The sequence below is a fragment of the Piliocolobus tephrosceles genome, chromosome 13, assembly GCF_002776525.5.
Source record: "Piliocolobus tephrosceles isolate RC106 chromosome 13, ASM277652v3, whole genome shotgun sequence".
NCBI lineage: Eukaryota > Metazoa > Chordata > Mammalia > Primates > Cercopithecidae > Piliocolobus > Piliocolobus tephrosceles.
Genome location: NC_045446.1, coordinates 79,009,591 through 79,028,176, shown reverse-complemented (window position 1 = coordinate 79,028,176; position 18,586 = coordinate 79,009,591). Strand labels below are relative to the sequence as shown.

The window sequence follows — 18,586 nt, the reverse complement described above, 5'->3', positions numbered from 1 at the left end:
AAAAGCAGCCTTTGAGTTTGGGAAGTATATTGTAGGATACTCTCCTCACATTCATTTCTTGTAATTTGCGATACTTAGAACTATGCATATTTAATGTAAGGCAGTATAAACCTTGACTCTTACAGTTTAAATTTGTCTTTCTCAAATTGAAATTTCTACCTTTTAAACAAGATAATACAGACAAATAACTACATAAACATTGAGTAAGGAAGCCTATTTCAACCTTCTCTCCTTAGCATTATTTGGAAGTTTCAGGTAGAGGCTTTGTAAGACTGATGTGTCCTGATGATTGGCTCTTAGTTATGCTCTTCTTTCATGATTACATCGACCTTGCCAGGATAACTTTAATGTAAATTAGTGTTTTCCAACTGGAACTGATTTTACATACAGGAGACATTTGCTAATATCTGAGGACATATTTGTTTATCAGAGCTGGGAGGGGATGGCATTGTTATCTAGTGAATAGAAACCAGGGGTGCTGCTAAACAACCAACAGTGCACAGAAAACATCCACCCACAACAAAAGATTATCCAGTCCTAAATGTCAATAGTGCTTGGGTTGAGAAACCCTTATCTAAATGATGCTAGGAAACAGAGTTTCCAATATTTACTTGATTTGTTTGTAGGCTTTCTGATGAATTTATGGACATTACATAAGAATTTAATGGAAAGCAGGATCTCCAAAATGCTTTGCAACTAATGCATAAGGTTTCAATGATCAATTCATTTGTTTTTTGGGGGAGATCTCATGATTTGTTTATAATATGGGCTTTGGAGCCAAATGTAGTTGGATTCATGTCCTGATTCTGCCATTTATTATAGGTTTGATACTTTGGATAAGATTCTTGACCTCTAAACTTCAATTTCTAGAGGTAGTAACATAGGTAGTAAATATACCTACCTTACAGGGTTATTGTGAGACTTACATCAAATAATTATTATACATTATTTAGCAGAAAGAAGGCACTTGATAAATATTATCTATTAATACATAAGTGGAGATCAAGTTATAGAAATGTAAAACCACAGTCTCAAGCATTTGATGATCGGTATTATATAGAATAATGCTTTACAGTCTTCAGAGGTATACCCTTAATAACGAGAAATCAGCTGAAGGCTGCAGGATGGGTAAAAGTTAAAAATCCCTGCTTTATAATTAAACTAACACTAGTTAACAGTGGATTGCATCATTTTTATTGCTTTGCTGCAGAAGGCTGTTCCAGGTCTTCATAGACTACTAAATCGCTTGTTTAAATGATTTACAATGATTTAGTGAGCTTTTTTCTACTGCCAGAACTTTTTAACTAATGGATAAAATTACAGATTTCATCTTTGTACAATAGTGTTTTATGGCCCTTTTTTTTGTTGAGGGGGTTTCAGTTAAAATGTGGCCTATGCTTTGTGGGGCTAAACAGTGGATGCTGCATTTTCTTGTTTACAAGGTCACAAATATGTGATTGAGATAGTAATGACAATAGAACTTTGCTTAGACTACAGGGTTCTCTGTATCATTGCACCTCAGACTGTCTCTTATCTATGGTATGCACTTGTTTTCAGAAAAATATATCAGATGCATTGATGGCATATGCAACATTGACACCCCTGACTGTTTGTGATGAGGCCACTGATCAGGCAGAAGAAATCATTTTAGTGTTGAATCCTAAGCTGTGTGATTTGCTTGTGTGGAGATTAAGTTATATAAGAGACATCTGTGCCAGAAAGATGGTCAGTATTTTAGAAGATTGTTGAAAATAAAGGACAATGTGAGCTGTGAATCTGATTATAGTGTAGATTGCAATTTATGGCAAAGTTTACCTATCAATATCTCTTTTTCATATTCATTTAGGATATAATATGAGAGTGCGTGGTTACCTGATGCAAAATACTTTTATATGTATTTAAAAGATGTCTATTGTTTTCTATAATGTGCTAGTAATTAATTTACTATGCTAAGGACCCAGAAAAATAACACTGAATAAAGCATACTTCTGAAAATAGGTTCTTGAGCTAATATACTATATAATCAAACTATTAATACATTTATCCACCTTTTAGTGAATTAAATGTCACCATATTATTAGATTGTAGATCATAACATTTTAAAAGCTTTATCATTACAAGAATTAATGCCTCCCCATTATCTATAGCATAAACCTGTCCCTTTATTTCTACTGACATATTATCCCTACCATCTAAAAGCTATAACCTAAAGAAAATAATTTAGTTTCTTTGAGACTTTGTTTCCTAATATAAGAAATGAGGGTTATTAGACATTTCTAGAAGTATCATTTTTAGGTAGATGTGAGATCAAGTATGAAAAAAGGCTCTTTACGTTGGAAATAAATTATGGTATTTTTCTTTGTCTTTTTATTTATTTGTTTTTTTTTCTTTTTTTTTTTTTTGAGACGGAGTCTCGCTCTGTCGCCCGGGCTGGAGTGCAGTGGCCGGATCTCAGCTCACTGCAAGCTCCGCCTCCCGGGTTTACGCCATTCTCCTGCCTCAGCCTCCTGAGTAGCTGGGACTACAGGCGCCTGCCACCTCGCCCGGCTAGTTTTTTGTATTTTTTAGTAGAGACGGGGTTTCCCAGTGTTAGCCAGGATGGTCTGGATCTCCTGACCTCATGATCCGCCCGTCTCGGCCTCCCAAAGTGCTGGGATTACAGGCTTGAGCCACCGCGCCCGGCCTTCTTTGTCTTTTCTTTTGCTAGGCACATGTTAAAATAATGAATGAACCTTGTGGTGAGATTGCACAGGAGAAATCTCACCACAAAGAGAAATGTCCTTACCCAGGAACTTATATAGAAGCAAGAGAGAGTAGGTCCTCACAGAAAGAATATTGGATAGTTCTCAGAATTGATTATGTTAACGAGGCAGATCTAGGAGTGAATTTGATACCATCTTTTATACTCTACATTCATCAATTGTAAACTATGAGAAACGTTAATGCCAGAAATACCATCTTTAGATAATTGTGCTACAAAAATACTTTCAAAAGCAAGTAAAATGCAACATTATGATATTAAGACAAATCTATAAATAACTTTAATATCTAACAATAAAGAATAATTAAACATTGGTACACACATGTAATTGAATGCCATGAAACTGATAAAATTCAATAAATGTTCTAAATGTGACTCCTGACTCTGCTACTACTCACTTGCTTGGGAATCCCGGCCAAGCCTCTGTATCTCTCTGAGCCTCAGTTCCTTTCTCTGTAAAATGTGCGCACATAACTTATTTTACAGTTTGTATGACAACTAAACATCATTTCATGTGAGACACTTAGCAAAGTGAACAACACATGATATGCTCCCTGTATATTTTAATTCTTGTTATAATTGTCCCCAGCATTCAAATAAACTGATGTGAAAGATATTTATGTTATACAGAGAAAATAAAAATAGATCATGAAATTTCATATTAAAATTTTTTTAAAATAAAAAGTATATATAAGATACCTGATATAAATGATGAATTGATGGGTGCTGACGAGTTGATGGGTGCAGCACACCAACATGGCACAAGTATACATATGTAACAAACCTGCACGCTATGCACATGTACCCTAGAACTTAAAGTATAATAACAATAAATAAATAAAAAAAGATTATAAGCTTAGAAAATTATATAAGCACTGATACCAAGTTGTAAACTATGATTAAAATTGTGTTTTGAGTGACATTTTGTTTACTTCAAGTCCCAGGTCTGCTATGAATCATTGGCTTTCCATGGATCTCAGTTAAATGGAATCATCTCCAGGGACCCTCTCTAATTTTATGATGCTATTTTCCTTAAACATCCTACAATATTAGCTTGGTAATGAATATTGTAAGAAAGTATAAATAAAAATTGCCATGTGAACTTGGAGGATAGAGCAAACACTGCCAGGTGAGGGATATGGGAATAATTTAGGAAGGGATTATTTTTAAATATTAGCTCATTCAACACTCACTAAAACTCTTTGGGGTAGGTACTGCTGTCACTCTAATTGCCAATAAAGGCATGAGGCTCACAGAGGCTAAATACCTAAGGACACATCGCCAATAAATGGCTATGCCAGGATTCAAATTCAGGTCATTGGACTCCAAGCGCATGTTCTTAACAACTCTGCCATGAAGACCGTTGGAACAACTGTATACCAGGGATCAGAACCAGCATGTGCAAAGCCATTGGAATAAAACAGTGTATACTTGAACAAGAGCCTAATTTAACTTGACTAGTAGGCTCCCAAGGAGGAATGGATGGAGGGAGATAAGGTCTCAAGGGAGAAAGTTAGGAGAAAATTTAGAAAGCATATCCCTCAGTTCCAAATTAAAAATAATGAATAGTAAATATGTTGTATTACTATATTTATAAATTAGAAAACACAGATGAAGACAAAAATAAAAGTACTGTATTTTTACTACCCAGAGAACACTCTGTTAATGTCAATGTATATGTTTCCAGTCTTTATGTATGCATACATGCCCACCCATAGTATTTCTTGAGAAAATCAAAGCATACTGTCCCTTTATTTCTGCATGATACAACATGAATAATTCACATTTTACTGCTTCTCTCCCCTCACTTCACAAAAGGAAGTTTCTGTTCAAAAAATTGTTCAGTCTCCTTTGCTGATTTTTCCTTACCATTGAACCTTGGAATTCCCTGGGGCACAATCTCTGGCACTAGTTTATTTTCTCTTTCCACTTCCTAGGTGATTTAATCCAGTTTCATGGTTTACAAAAAGGACTTCTGTATACTCAGAACTTCCACATTTTATCTCCTATTCAGACCTCTCTTCAGAATTCAGCCCCTTACATCCACCTCCTCATTCAGTGATCTCTTCTTGAGTTTCTAGTATCTGCAACTTGATATATCAAAATTGAACTTATGTTGTTTTGTTGTTTGCATCCACATCTTCGCCATAACATTCTCTACTGCAGCCGATGCAACTCCATCCTTTTAGTGTTCAGACCGAAAATCTTGGCATCCTCATTGATTTTTCTCTTTCTCCAACATCTCAAGTCAGCTCTAATAGCCGATCTGTTCACTCTACCTTCAAACTATATTCAGAATCCCAGCAGTTCTCACTACTTACACTTACCATATCTTCAATCCAACCACTGTCATCTCTCTCACCTTAGTGCAAATTTCCTAATTGCTACTCATTTTCTGGTTTTGTGCCCTTATTCTTGTTAAAATTTTAGGCAGAATGTGTTAAAACGTTCTCATGAAATGTTAAAGCCAAAGTCTTTTAAAGCCCAAATAGGCTCAACATCATCACATTATCTCTTGTTCTCCATGTCTTCCTTTCTCTGCATTTTAACTTTTCTACAGCCACACGAGCCTGTTTGCTACTCCTCAGCACACTAAACATAAATCTGTCTTAGGGGCTTTGTATTTGTTTTATCCTTTACCCGGAATGTTGTTTTTCTAGAGATCTGCATGACTCATTCATTTAATTCTTTTGGCTATTTACTCAAATGTTATTTTTTCAGTTTGTGCTTCTTTGGCCACATTACTCAAAATTTCATATATCTCTGGCACTTTCTATACTGCTTCACTGCATTTTGTTTTTTGCTTTTTAAACACTCACCACCGTGTAGCACACAATATTTTACATATTTATTTTGTTTGTTGTCTGGCAAATTCCCTTAGAGTATAGGCTCCATAATGATTTGAATTTATATCTATTTTGTCCATAACTGGGTCCCTGAGGCATAGAAGGGTGTTGGCACAGAATAGTTACTCAATAAACATTTATAGGAAACACATGAGTAATGCTGACAGATTTGACGTATTCCTTTCAGGTCTATTTGGAATTTATACTCCATGAATTTCTTGCATTTTGATTGCACATAAAATGACTTTCTATTTAGCCTTATAAAATCTGAGTAATAGCACAGTTCTTTTGCATTTCTATGTCATAATTTTTTTAAAGTATATTCCAGGTATCCAAGTTCATAGCTATTATGTGCCTCATCAGATTATAAAGCAGTAATTGCTTTATAATCTGATGAGCCGTAATTTGGGATGGATATCAAGGCAATGTAAATACACTTGTACTAGATAACCTATACACTGTACCTTCTGTGTTTCTATGTGCTGACTCATCTTTTCCCTGGAATGCTCTTTACTGTATAGTTTGAAAGGCAACTCCTGTAAGATTCTCTGTCTCTAGGATGTTCAAATTGTGTCTGGGTGGCCCTTCTCGTTTTCATGGACATTGGTAATGTCTTTTATTTTTTTGGTAGGAAGGAGCTGTGAGGCAGCAAGGAATAGTTAAAACCATCTGTTATAAATCAACAGGCATAGGCATAAATTCCAGCTCCATTATTTTCTAAGAGTTCAGCTAGTTTTTAACGTATCAAAACCCATTACATCATTTGTAAAATGAAGGTAATAATTCAGTTCACACATCCCAAATTCAAAACTTGAAAATCTGAAATGCTCCAAAATTGCTGGATTTTTGAGTACCCATGTGACACTCAAAGGAAATTCTTATTGGAATATTTCCAATTTCAGATTTTAGGATTTGGAAAACGCTCAAACAGCAAGTAAGTGTAATGTAACTATTCTAAAATCTGAAAGATTCTGAAATCTGAATTTTGGTCCTAAGCATTTTGTGTAGGGGTTTTCAGCCTGTACCTACATTTTAGGGTTGTTGTAAGGATTATTGGTATACATGTGCCACACTTACAGACACTCTTAAAGACAGCCATTGTGTCAGAAATCTTCAGGGTATATAGAGTGTACATGGAATATAGTATCTTCCATGTGAATCAGATACATTTTTTTTCTCTGAAATATGTAAGCCTTGTATATGTCTTTAAAAATAAAGTACCTAAAACATTCTCTTTTGGCCTCTATGGCATCACATACTCTCACTTTACCTTCTTTTGGGGTTGCCTCCTTTTCATAGCTGGCTTTTCCCAAACCTGCCCCCTCAGCAGAGCTTATTTTTTAGCTCTACCTTTACAATATTTATACTTCCTCTCCAGGCGATTTCCTGCATTCTAAATATTTTATATATTGATGACCATCAATTTACATCTCTAAACCAAAACTCTCCCCTAAGTCCAACCTTACATATTCAGTTTCCTGTTTGACATCTTTACCTGGATACCTCCAAAGCATCTAAAATTTTGCATTTTCAAAAGATCATTAGTTTTCTTCTGCTCCTCACCTGTTTATGTACTAGTCTATCCCATCTCTATTAATGCTGTCAAAATGCACTAGGCTCTCAAACTAGAAGCCTAGGAGTAGACCCTGATCCCTCTCTCTACCTTACTACTCACATCTAGTCCATCAGCAAGTACTGTTGATTCAACTTGGAAAATATATCTGACTGTGACCACTTCTCTTCATATCGACTGTCACCAATCATAGAGAAGTCACCATCATTTCTTGCTAGATTATTACAGGTTTCCTTATAAGATTTCTTCAATTGATTATCCAGAAAAATGAGCAGCCAGAATAATCCTTTCTAAGACTAAATTGTGCCAGTCGTTTGCTTAAATCTCCTCAATGACTTGCTGTTGTACGTAACATTATTATTACTTTTTTTTTTCTTGAGACGGAGTCTCACTTTCTCACCCAGGCTGGAATGCAGTGGTACCATCTTGGCTCACTGCAGCCTCCTCCTCTCGGGTTCAAGCAATTCTCCCGCCTCAGCCTCCCAAGTAGCTGGGATTACAGGTGTGCACCACCACATCCAGCTAATTTTTCTATTTTTGGTAGAGATGGGGTTTTACCATGTTGGTCAGGCTGGTCTTGACCTCCTGACCTCAAGTGAACTGCCAGCCTCGGCCTCCCAATGTGCTGGGATTACAGGCATGAGCTACCATGCCTGGCCAACATTAAAAATTTTTATAAGAGCCTACAACATCCTACATGGCCTGGACCTTTATTGTCTTTCCATCTTTGCCTCGTATCACCATCCCTCCCATGTTCTTCGTGTTTTAGTCATATATTTTACATGACTGGCTTTTTTTCATTCTTCTGTTTCTTTTTCTTTTTTCTTGGAGATGGAGTCTCGCTCCGCCGCCTAGGCTGGAGTGTAGTGTGGTGATCTCTGCTCACTGCAAGCTCCGCCTCCCAGGTTCACGCCTTTCTCCTGCCTCAGCCTCCGGAGTAGCTGGGACTATCTTTTCTTTTTTTAACTTTAAGTTCAGGGGTACATGTGCAGGTTTGTTACATAGATAAACTTATGTCATGGGGATTTGTTGTACATATTATTTCATCACCCAGTTGTGAAGTCAAGTATCCACCAGTTATTTTTTCTGATCCTCTCTCTCCTCCCACACTCCAGTAGGCCCCAGAGTATATTGTTCCTCACTATGTGTATATGTGTTCTCATCATTCAGCTCTGACTTACGTGTGAGAACATGCAGTATTTGGTTTTCTGTCCCTATGTTAATTTGCTAAGGTTAATGGCCCCCAGCTCCATCCATGCCCATGCAGAAAACATGATCTCATTTTTTATGGCTGTATAGTATTCCATGGTATATATGTACCACATTTTCTTTATCCAATCTATCACTGATGGGCATTTAGATTGATTTTATGTTTTTGCTATTGTGAATAGTGTTGCAATGAACATATGTGTTCATGTGTCTTTATAATAGAATGATTTATATTCCTTTGGGTAGACACCCAATAATGGGATTGAAGAGTTGAATAGTATTTCTGCGGTGGGAGTAAAAATTAGTTCTATCATTGTGGAAGACAGTGTGGTGGTTCCTCAAAGACCTAAAGACAAATACCATTTGATCTTTACTTTTCTTTGTATTCATTAGGTTTCAGGTAAAGTTACCCTTTAGAATACCAATATGTAAGGCCCACAAGTATAGGGAGCTTGTATATTTTGCTTACTCTTGAATATTCAATTCCCAGGACAGAATAATAGCATATACATACTATAAATATTTGTTAGATGAGTTAATGAATAGATGAGGCATGTTAGGTGCTCAAAGAAAGATAATAATGATACTTACCAATGAATATTATTACATTTCTTTGTTACATTACTCTCTTTCACTAAATAGTTAATAATTTTTTGTTAAATGAAATAAGTAACAAATTTCGCATAACTTCAAAAGGCAATATTTTAGTGTTTTAATATACATACTGTATCTCAATATGTACGGGTTTCATAAAAAAACTTAAATGAATAAAATGCATGGGATTGATATTTCAACTACATGAGCTGACGGGACACTAGGTCTCTCATATCACTTTGATGTTTTTACATAAAAAATGAGTCCTGTTTTGTTATTGGTTCACTCACTAACATTCTGATTTAATAAAAAATTGTGCTTTCTTTAACTTCAGATTTTTCTTTTTGTCTGCAGTAGAATTCACATGACCGTGAGAATAATTATTTTAGATTTTGGGTCTAAAGAAAGTGAAAGAAAGATTTGGTAGTATTCAAATGACTTGCCAATGACAAAACTAAGATTAGTCTTCATTTGTTCCTCTGTGTCTACAATGCCAACTTTCGTACCAAAACTATTTTTTTCTATATATTCCCAAATGTCTAGTTATTCTGCAACATCTGGTTATTTGATGAAATATTAAAAATTTAAGCTTTTGTCGCTGTACAGAGGAAGCCTTTCTCTGTTGCCATAGGAAACAGTAGAAGGAAATAGTGAAAATGCTGGTAGGAGGGATTAGAAATATGATTCAAGTTATGTTCGTTTTGTGTCTGGTCTTAACTTTTTGTAGATTTGATGACCTTTGAAACCATTAGTATTCTTGTAAAAGTGTGATATTTGCATACATTCCTGAAGAAACATCACCTGTTTTTGAAAGTCAGTGATTAAAAAGATAGTCACTTTAAAATAATTTGAAATCCTTGGCTGGCAAAGTTGATAACAAAATAAGTCTCTTACACAGTTCCCCTAAATGATCAAATCACTAATTTGTCAATTATCTTTTACAAATTATGCTAGAATTTGCCATAGAAAATTTGGGACAAAATTTCTTTCTTCCCAGGAGTTTAAATTGAAATAGATGATGACATTCATAGCTATACTAAATTTCTACCTGGCAGAATAGTTCCAAACATGCATCCTTTTAGCCTTTTGAGCCTTAGTGATGTGGAATCTTTTTCTGGATCAGGGCTAGAGGACTGATTACTGTGAATTTTATTACAAGACTCTGTAATTACTTTGAAGTCTCTCTGGAGGACCAAGTAGGTTGCAAGAGAATTTTCTGTCCTCACGACCTAGCCACAGAATGCCCTTGAAAATTTAATAACAAAAAGATGTTGTTTTGAATATATATATACACATATATATGTATGTATATATATGATCCCTGTTTAATTTATAAAGCATTTATTTAGTTGATATCTTGTATTGATTCACATAAGGGACAGCCTAGCACATAGTATCCCCATTTTTCAGTTGAGCAAATTCTGGTCCCGAGAGGTTAAACAGTTTACTAATACTTCTTAATGGAAGAACAGGGATTGAAATGTGAATATTCTTTTTCTCTAAAAACTGGTGCTAATTTGACGCTTCCTTGCTGCCTATTTGGGGGACATTGTACTCTATAATTTCCAAACCTTTTCCTTTCTCTTCTACAGTTTGTTTAACATGAAACATCCACTTTTCTTCATTTGTTTTTGTTATATCTTCCACATTAATTAGACACAATACTCATTTATTCCTGGGAAGATTATTCAACTTGTTTGACATTGCATTTGGAGAGAGATTATGTGGGGTATTTTTGAAAAGATAATTTTATTTTTGTAATCGCATAATTACATGCTCAATGCTAAATATTTCAAAAGAAAAGAAAGCATAATGAAAATTTAACAACAGTTAGCCACACTTTCATTATGGAGAGATCACCAATGTTTAATATTTTGGGGTGCATACTTCTTGAAGTTTTCTGTTCCTGGTGTAGTTTTGCTTCTAGGATGCTCTGTCATCTCTGCCTGAGAGTACAGTACAGTTCTGACTGCGACACACGAGGTTTGGTTTTGTGTATTGCAGGTGAACAAATAAAGACTATTACTCTAAGCAAGGCAGGGTCAAGAAGCTACATCAGCTGCTTCATCAAATCATAAAGGAAGCAGACAAAGGAAAGTCAGAAACGTTTTTGAATTATTTTTTCTTTGTTATCTGCATGCATCATCAAAATGTTTTTTCTGCTAACATGTATTATAGTACTTCCCCAAACTAGTTGCACTTAAGTTTGTTAAAGACCCATGTTATTTTTTTTTTTTTTTCAGGTTTAGAAGATCGTGACCACATGGATCATCTAACTAAATGGTACATGGAGACACAATGGTCCTATAGAGAATACATGTGAATTGTTGGCTAATTTCTTGATTTGCGACTCAACGTAGGACATCGCTTGTTCATATCTATCAGAACACTCCTGAATTTTCCCCACCATGCTATCTTTATTAGCTTGAACTCCTTCCCTAAAATGGTCCTTCTGTTGATCCTGTCAGTCTTACTTTTGAAAGAAGATGTCCGTGGGAGTGCACAGTCCAGTGAGAGGAGGGTGGTGGCTCACATGCCAGGTGACATCATTATTGGAGCTCTCTTTTCTGTTCATCACCAGCCTACTGTGGACAAAGTTCATGAGAGGAAGTGTGGGGCGGTCCGTGAACAGTATGGCATTCAGAGAGTGGAGGCCATGCTACATACCCTGGAAAGGATCAATTCAGACCCTACACTCTTGCCCAACATCACACTGGGCTGTGAGATAAGGGATTCCTGCTGGCATTCGGCTGTGGCCCTAGAGCAGAGCATTGAGTTCATAAGAGATTCCCTCATTTCTTCAGAAGAGGAAGAGGGCTTGGTACGCTGTGTGGATGGCTCCTCCTCTTCCTTCCGCTCCAAGAAGCCCATAGTAGGGGTCATTGGGCCTGGCTCCAGTTCTGTAGCCATTCAGGTCCAGAACTTGCTCCAGCTTTTCAACATACCTCAGATTGCTTATTCGGCAACCAGCATGGATCTGAGTGACAAGACTCTGTTCAAATATTTCATGAGGGTTGTGCCTTCAGATGCTCAGCAGGCAAGGGCCATGGTGGACATAGTGAAGAGGTACAACTGGACCTATGTATCAGCTGTGCACACAGAAGGTAAGTTTTCTTTGCATACATCGAGTATCTATTATTATACACTCAACAGTTAAAATTTCAGGTTTGGGAAGACTAAACTATTCCTAATTATTTTGGATATTTTGAATTGTCCCAGTTATAACAGTACTATAAGAACAGACTAGATGTCATACATCTAGAGAGACATAGACTTAAACTACAAGAAGGTGTATGTGGCCAATATTTGGTTAAATATAATTTTGTTTTAATTGTGAATTACATTATTTACTTCTACTATACTGATGCTATATTATACTTCTGATATAATGATCTTTTTATATTCATTACTAGAGGTTTTTAAGTCTCTATATCTTCACTGTACACCTCATATTTTTGTCATTTCAAGATTGTTCTAGGTGCCTAGTGTTTCTAATAGTTAAAGCAAGGTACACATAAATACACATTGCACTGAAGGTAGTAGCCAGCTCTAACCTAGGTATGTTGTTATAGAGAATTACCAAAAAGTTTAGTCTTACAGCTACTTTTTCAGAAGAATTCATGGTCAAATCCAAAATGGAGATAAATTAATTTTATCTTTGTGTAGAACATATTTGAGAAGTATAATTTTAAATAATTCAACATATTTGCTTTAAAATGTATTGCTTCTTGATGCTCCAAGAATAGTGAGGAAAGAAAAATCAGACTGATGCTTTATAACAGTGAGTAGTAAGTAGCCCATTGTTTTTTATGGTGTTTAAAAAATTATTTGTATACATTATTTGTTAGTTCTTGACCAAGGCTGTTTGGAAAAAATTTGTTTTGACCTACAGGGGTTGTGACCCAAATGGGGAGACTTACTTGTTATGCAGCTCTTCTTCTAGAATAACAAAATGTGTATATTAAGCACTATAGAATACTGAAGAAGATACAAAATACTTTTTATAAATCATCGAATTATTGTATTTGTTGAGATTTTTAAAATTCTGCATTAACATATCAATATAGTCCAAACATTTCAGTCCAGTAAAATGTGGAATTAAGTTACTAACTCCACTTCAGAGGTTAGGAATATATTTATGCCACACATATTATGCACAAATATATTATGCACAAATATATATGCAAGACAGTCCTGTGAAGGATAGCCCTTTGTTTTGTATATCACAGACTTCAATGGGATTTCAATCTGGCAAATGTAAGTATGCACAAATACTTATATAATCATAATTCAAGATGACACAATGTTACAAATCTGACTCTAAAGGAAATTGATGGAGAAAAAAAATCACCTCCTGCTCTGTGGTTATGGGGGTCATGGTGGGAATCTTACAGAAGGAAATGGAATTCGACAACTGAAATTTAATAAGAATAATACTGACAATTGGTGAAAATTAGCAGCGATGGCTTTCAGTGAACAGCATAAGAAAACACAAATAGGTGAGAAAGTAAAAATGTGTTTGAAATGGCCAATTATAAAGGTATGTTTTGGTTTGCCTCAAATAAATCATACATTTTATTAGGGACTCCCTTCTAGCTTCAGAAAAGCAGGGTTTGGTCACGGTGTGGCAAATGCTAATTCAGTTGTGCTACAAGGGAAACTCTTATTAGTCATGGCCCTTGACTTTTACTAGTTAAACTGTTGTTTTATCCTGAATTTACCCCAATAGCAATCTAATAACCTAATAAAATAAGTTATGATGCATTCAAACAATGCATTATCACATAGCTAATAAATAAATGAGACACTCTATTAGGTAATGATTACAATTTCCAAGATCATCTTAGGTGAAAAAAACAAGGTGCATTTCTGTATATATAACATTTTATTTTTTCTAAAAGGGTTTTTTATACAAACAGTTTGATTGAATATTCATAGAATTGTTCTTAGAGAAGAGCAAATCTACTAAGAGTTGCTGCTTCTGAGGAGAAATCTAAGTTAAGAAATGAGGTGGAATATTTTATGCATAATTTTTATATACATACACTTTAAGCTCTAGATTAAATACATAATTTACCTACTGAAATATAACAATTACATGAAAACATTCTATTTGTGGGCAAACAAAAGACAATAGAAATTGCAATGCCAAATTAAGGTAAAATATTGAGGTTGTACCACCACGATTCAGGAGAGAACAAACCTTGGAATTAGACATTCAAAGGTTGCAAGAAGTTCTCCTTCACTTACTGTTTATGTGGTTGTGTCAAGAAATATTTATCTTGCTTTGATCCCAAGCAAGTATGTGGATAATGAGGTTATGTAGCGTTAGGCTTATGATTTATCAGTATAAGAATGGCATAGTAAGAATATTCACAAGGTGAAACTCACCTCCAGAATCAGAAAAATGGGAGTCAAACAGGATACAGCTTTGTTGGGTACTGTGGGAACTCTTCAAGGTCATGCTTGGTTTTTTTTTGCCGCTCAGTTTTTCAGAAAGTCTTGGTGGTATCTTCCATGAAATGATAGTATCAGTAATCATCCAGTCTCTTTCTCTCACTGGGTTGAGGTGATTTTTCTCTAGCATTAGGAGAATTAATCCCAGTACCTGATAATTTATCTTCATGTTCTTATAATTATTCTCCTTTGTTCCATTAATATTCTCTTTCTTGAAGAGTATGGAAATTTCCAAATGCTTTCGCATGAACCATTAAGGTCTATGAAAAGATGTGGTCCTATTTTCAACTTACATTTTTTTCTCCTAATTGCCTATGTATTTTATACTTAAACCTAACCATACTGTGTCACAGGTACCACAAGATTGTCCTTCAGGAAAGTGTATATCATCACAGAATTCCAGGGGAGTGTACAAGGAAAACTGGGTTTCAGTTTCAATGCTAATCTCTTATACTTGCTATTTCCTGTGATTTATGGCTTTAGTAGGCCGTGTGACTGGGTATTTACTTGTTTTATTACACAGAAATTATGCCTAGAACTTCTAGGCAAAGAGATTCATAGTGTAAAACAGAAGAAGAAGAAAAAAAAAGTATTTTTAAAGAGTAGATGAAACTAACTCCAGCTGGGAAGAGGAAAGGAATATGCGATGACTCAGAACAAAAGTAAACTCACTTATTTTAATGGAGTCAGAACTTTCTCTGCACTAAGGAAAGTACTTGTGCAAACCTTGGTACATGTGCCCATGATGACACAGGATTGATGGTGCTTGCTTGTTTAGCAGTGTGGCAGATTGCATTGATGACTTCCACTAATGATTCCTCTGTATTCACATCATTTGCTTTTGACTCGATAATTCCCTTTTACTTTCATGTAGCACTGGCCTTCTGACTACTTTGACCAATAGCACTTGGTTGACATGAGAACTTTCTTCCTAGTTTGTGTTGGAACCCTATCATCACCCTGTGAAGCATGAGAGCACCCAGGTTTTCTAAATGAGTGCATCTTAGACCCGTTGACCTCAAACATGTGAGAGCATGCAATGCAGATCAACAAAATTGCCTTCCCAACCCACAACTAATTGCAATCACATAATTGAGCCCAGCTGAAACCCTCAACATTACCCAGCTGACTATTATTGTGAGCAATAAAAAATGCCTTCAGGATGGAGTTCAGTATAAACATATTCATCCCTCTCACTTTAGCCTCTAACTTCCCTCCTCCCAAATAAGATGCTACTGCTTAAACTTCAAAAACAAAATGAAATAAATTGCCATGTATTAATATTCTTGAAATTTGAATATGAAATAAAACATAATATATGCTGTGGGAAAGAAGGAATATTTAAAATGCTTTGCCCATACTTCTGTGGCTACAGATGTGATAGTTCCCTTAAAGTCTGAATATTTTAAATAGTTAAGCACTTGAATATATTTCATTATTATATTCTTTACCTTGGTCTAGTTCAACTTTATTGAGAAAAGTAATTATTGCATTGCGTTTTATACAAAAAATTATATTGTACTTTCTGGGTGATTGACAAGATTTCACACTTCACTAATTTTCCTGACTTTCTTTGAAAATCTACAGTATATCCACAGGGCCTGTTAGAGTGCCCATCATATAATAGGTGCTCAAAGACTATTTGCTGAATGGAAAAATTTGTGTTAGAAAAGTACATAGCTCACTATTTATGAATATATAGTATGTGGATAAATAGCAGGCACTTGTAAGTTTTTAGTTTTGCTTCTTTATAAAAATGAGGTGTCAAAATGACTCCCTTGATTAATTGTAAAATCCTGTTCATGCTATACCTCATTTTTTGTTTTCACTGGTGCTTGAATTTATTATCTCTGTCTAATGACAGTAATGTTAATTTGTTACAGCAAAAAAAAAAAAAAAAATCTGTGATGTTCTGGGGAGAAAAATGTACCAATAAATTTTACTGTTAGCATACATTATTAAAAATATTATCTTCAGGTTAACCTAGAAATTGCAATTTCAGGTTATGATATGACTTCCCATCAATTATTTACTTAAAAATGTGATAATCCAGCTTTGATTGAAGGACCTTTAGTGTGATTCATAGTCTATATGCTTGTTTGACTTCTAAAAAGTGGAAGTACACTTTTCCCATCTCAGCATTTCTACTAATTATCATATCAAGACAACAATTTAGCTGGGAAAAATAATAAATGCCACTGTGGAAGCTACTGAATAATTCTTTAAAGTACTTTATTTTGTTTCTCCAGGAGCTGAATGGTGCTGAGAGTTAAAACAAATTTTGGGATGATCATGGTAATAATAAAGACACATAAACTACTGTTCATTCCATAGAATGTTAACACTTGACAGGTCTCAGGCCAGCATTTAATCTTCTGTATTTTACGGTTAGGAAACTAAGATAGAAAGGTCACATATCTCTACCTTGTTTGTCAGATAATTTGTTGCAGAGTTGTGTCTTGGAACTCAAGATTTCTGTTCAGAACTTGGTTTTTAAAACATTGTTGGAGATTATTATGCAGGTTCCTTTTTGCCATTTTTCTACCTCTCCATTGCATTGTTTTATTCCTTCTCCCTTTATCTCAATGGCACCAATATTTCTAAACCACTGGCTGAAAGTGTTAATAACTATCTGAAATAGTAGAAGGGACCACAAATGAAATAATTCATCTAAAAATTAGCCTTGACAGGAGATTCGCTTGAACCTGGGAGGCGGAGGTTGCAGTGAGTCAAGATGGCGCTATTACACTCCAGCCTGGGTGACAAAAGCGAAACTCTGTCTCAAAAAATAAAAATAAAAATTAGCCTTGAGAAATAGCATGCTCCCTTTGCTCTTGATCTGTAAATTAGATGAAGTGCTCCTTTTCCTGGATCATATTGAAGGTTTGCAGAAACTCTGAAAGATTTTCCTTTGTTCCACAAAAATTCTGAAAACATGAGATCCCCAGAAATCTTTGAAATTATGGATTGATTGTATAATTGTATTGATTACCACTGACTTAACAATATATACAATTTAGAAGATGCAGAGACTTTTAGGGGGATTCTTTAGTAAGTTGGATCGTGGATCCATAATCTGGGAAACACAGTGGGTAACTCTAATTGTAAAGAAACAGTTTTTCATATTCACATATCACTGTCAGAAACTTCATTGCTAACAGTGAAAAAATTACAGATAGCCCTGGTTTAGAGTGTTTAGGGGGGCACTCTCTCCTCTTCCCTCCAGAAGGAATAGCCTATGTATTTAGTAAGTAATTTCTAAGAGAGTTATCATTGCCTCTTTCAGAGAAAAATATAGAATCTGCTGACATATCCACATGTGGTTTGGGCAGTGTTTATATTCAGATTCATTTCTGATGATACAATTTCTGGCTTGGACTCTGGCTCACCTATAAGAGACGAATTCCTGGGATAGCATCGACCTTCCTCTCTCTTAGGCACCATTGCTGTCATCAATTGCTGAAAATACTAGAAAACTCCCACAAATACTCCATGTCCAAGATGAATAAGCTGAGTTAAAAGGAATTTTGTTTTCAGCGGATTTCACTGTACTGCTCCCCCATAATGCGTAAATATCTCTGGTAATGTGCAAATGTGGACACTTCTACAGTTCTAAATAATCAGATGCTTACCTAAATGTGAAGATCATATCTTACTATGTAGCCTCTCAGTTATTCACTATTTACCCATCTTATGGATGGCAGCTGCACACATGCATGTTTTCCCTTGGTCACTCTTATTCCAGATGCCATTAAAACCTTTTAGCTTCCAGGTTTATAGTGTTCAGCCACTTCTATTGAAGTTGCTTCTGCATAAGTAAAGCTGGGGAATGAGAGGGCATGCTGTGAGATGTTTATGTTCCAATGTACAGCTTGAAACACATAAAACACAGAAGGAAAAGCAAATTATGCACAGTAAGTTCTGCCCAACAAAACCCAAACAGGCATATATGAGAGAAAGCAAGAACAGAGATCCTCAAAACTCTAGAGGGAGTATCTTGAGAATTTTTTTTCTTCCTTCCCTCCTCCTTTTCTTTCATTCCTTCCTTCCTTTATAACTTCCTACCCTCCTTCCCTTTTCTTTGTCTCTCTCCCTTTCTCACTCTCTTTTTTTTTTTTTTTTTTTTTTTTTTTTTTTTTTTTTTTT

General features: G+C 35.4%; 1 protein-coding gene across 2 annotated transcripts in view; it reads left to right on the top strand.

Annotated features, from left to right (window-relative positions):
• GRM5 (glutamate metabotropic receptor 5) overlaps nt 1-18,586 on the top strand; it is a 585,040-nt gene that overhangs the window by 7,136 nt on the left and 559,318 nt on the right. For both annotated transcript variants that reach the window (XM_023209216.1, XM_023209217.1), the window contains exon 2: nt 11,227-12,087. In XM_023209216.1, the coding sequence (XP_023064984.1) occupies nt 11,427-12,087 (661 nt within the window). In that variant the 5' untranslated portion in view covers nt 11,227-11,426. The remainder of the gene's footprint in view (nt 1-11,226; nt 12,088-18,586) is intronic.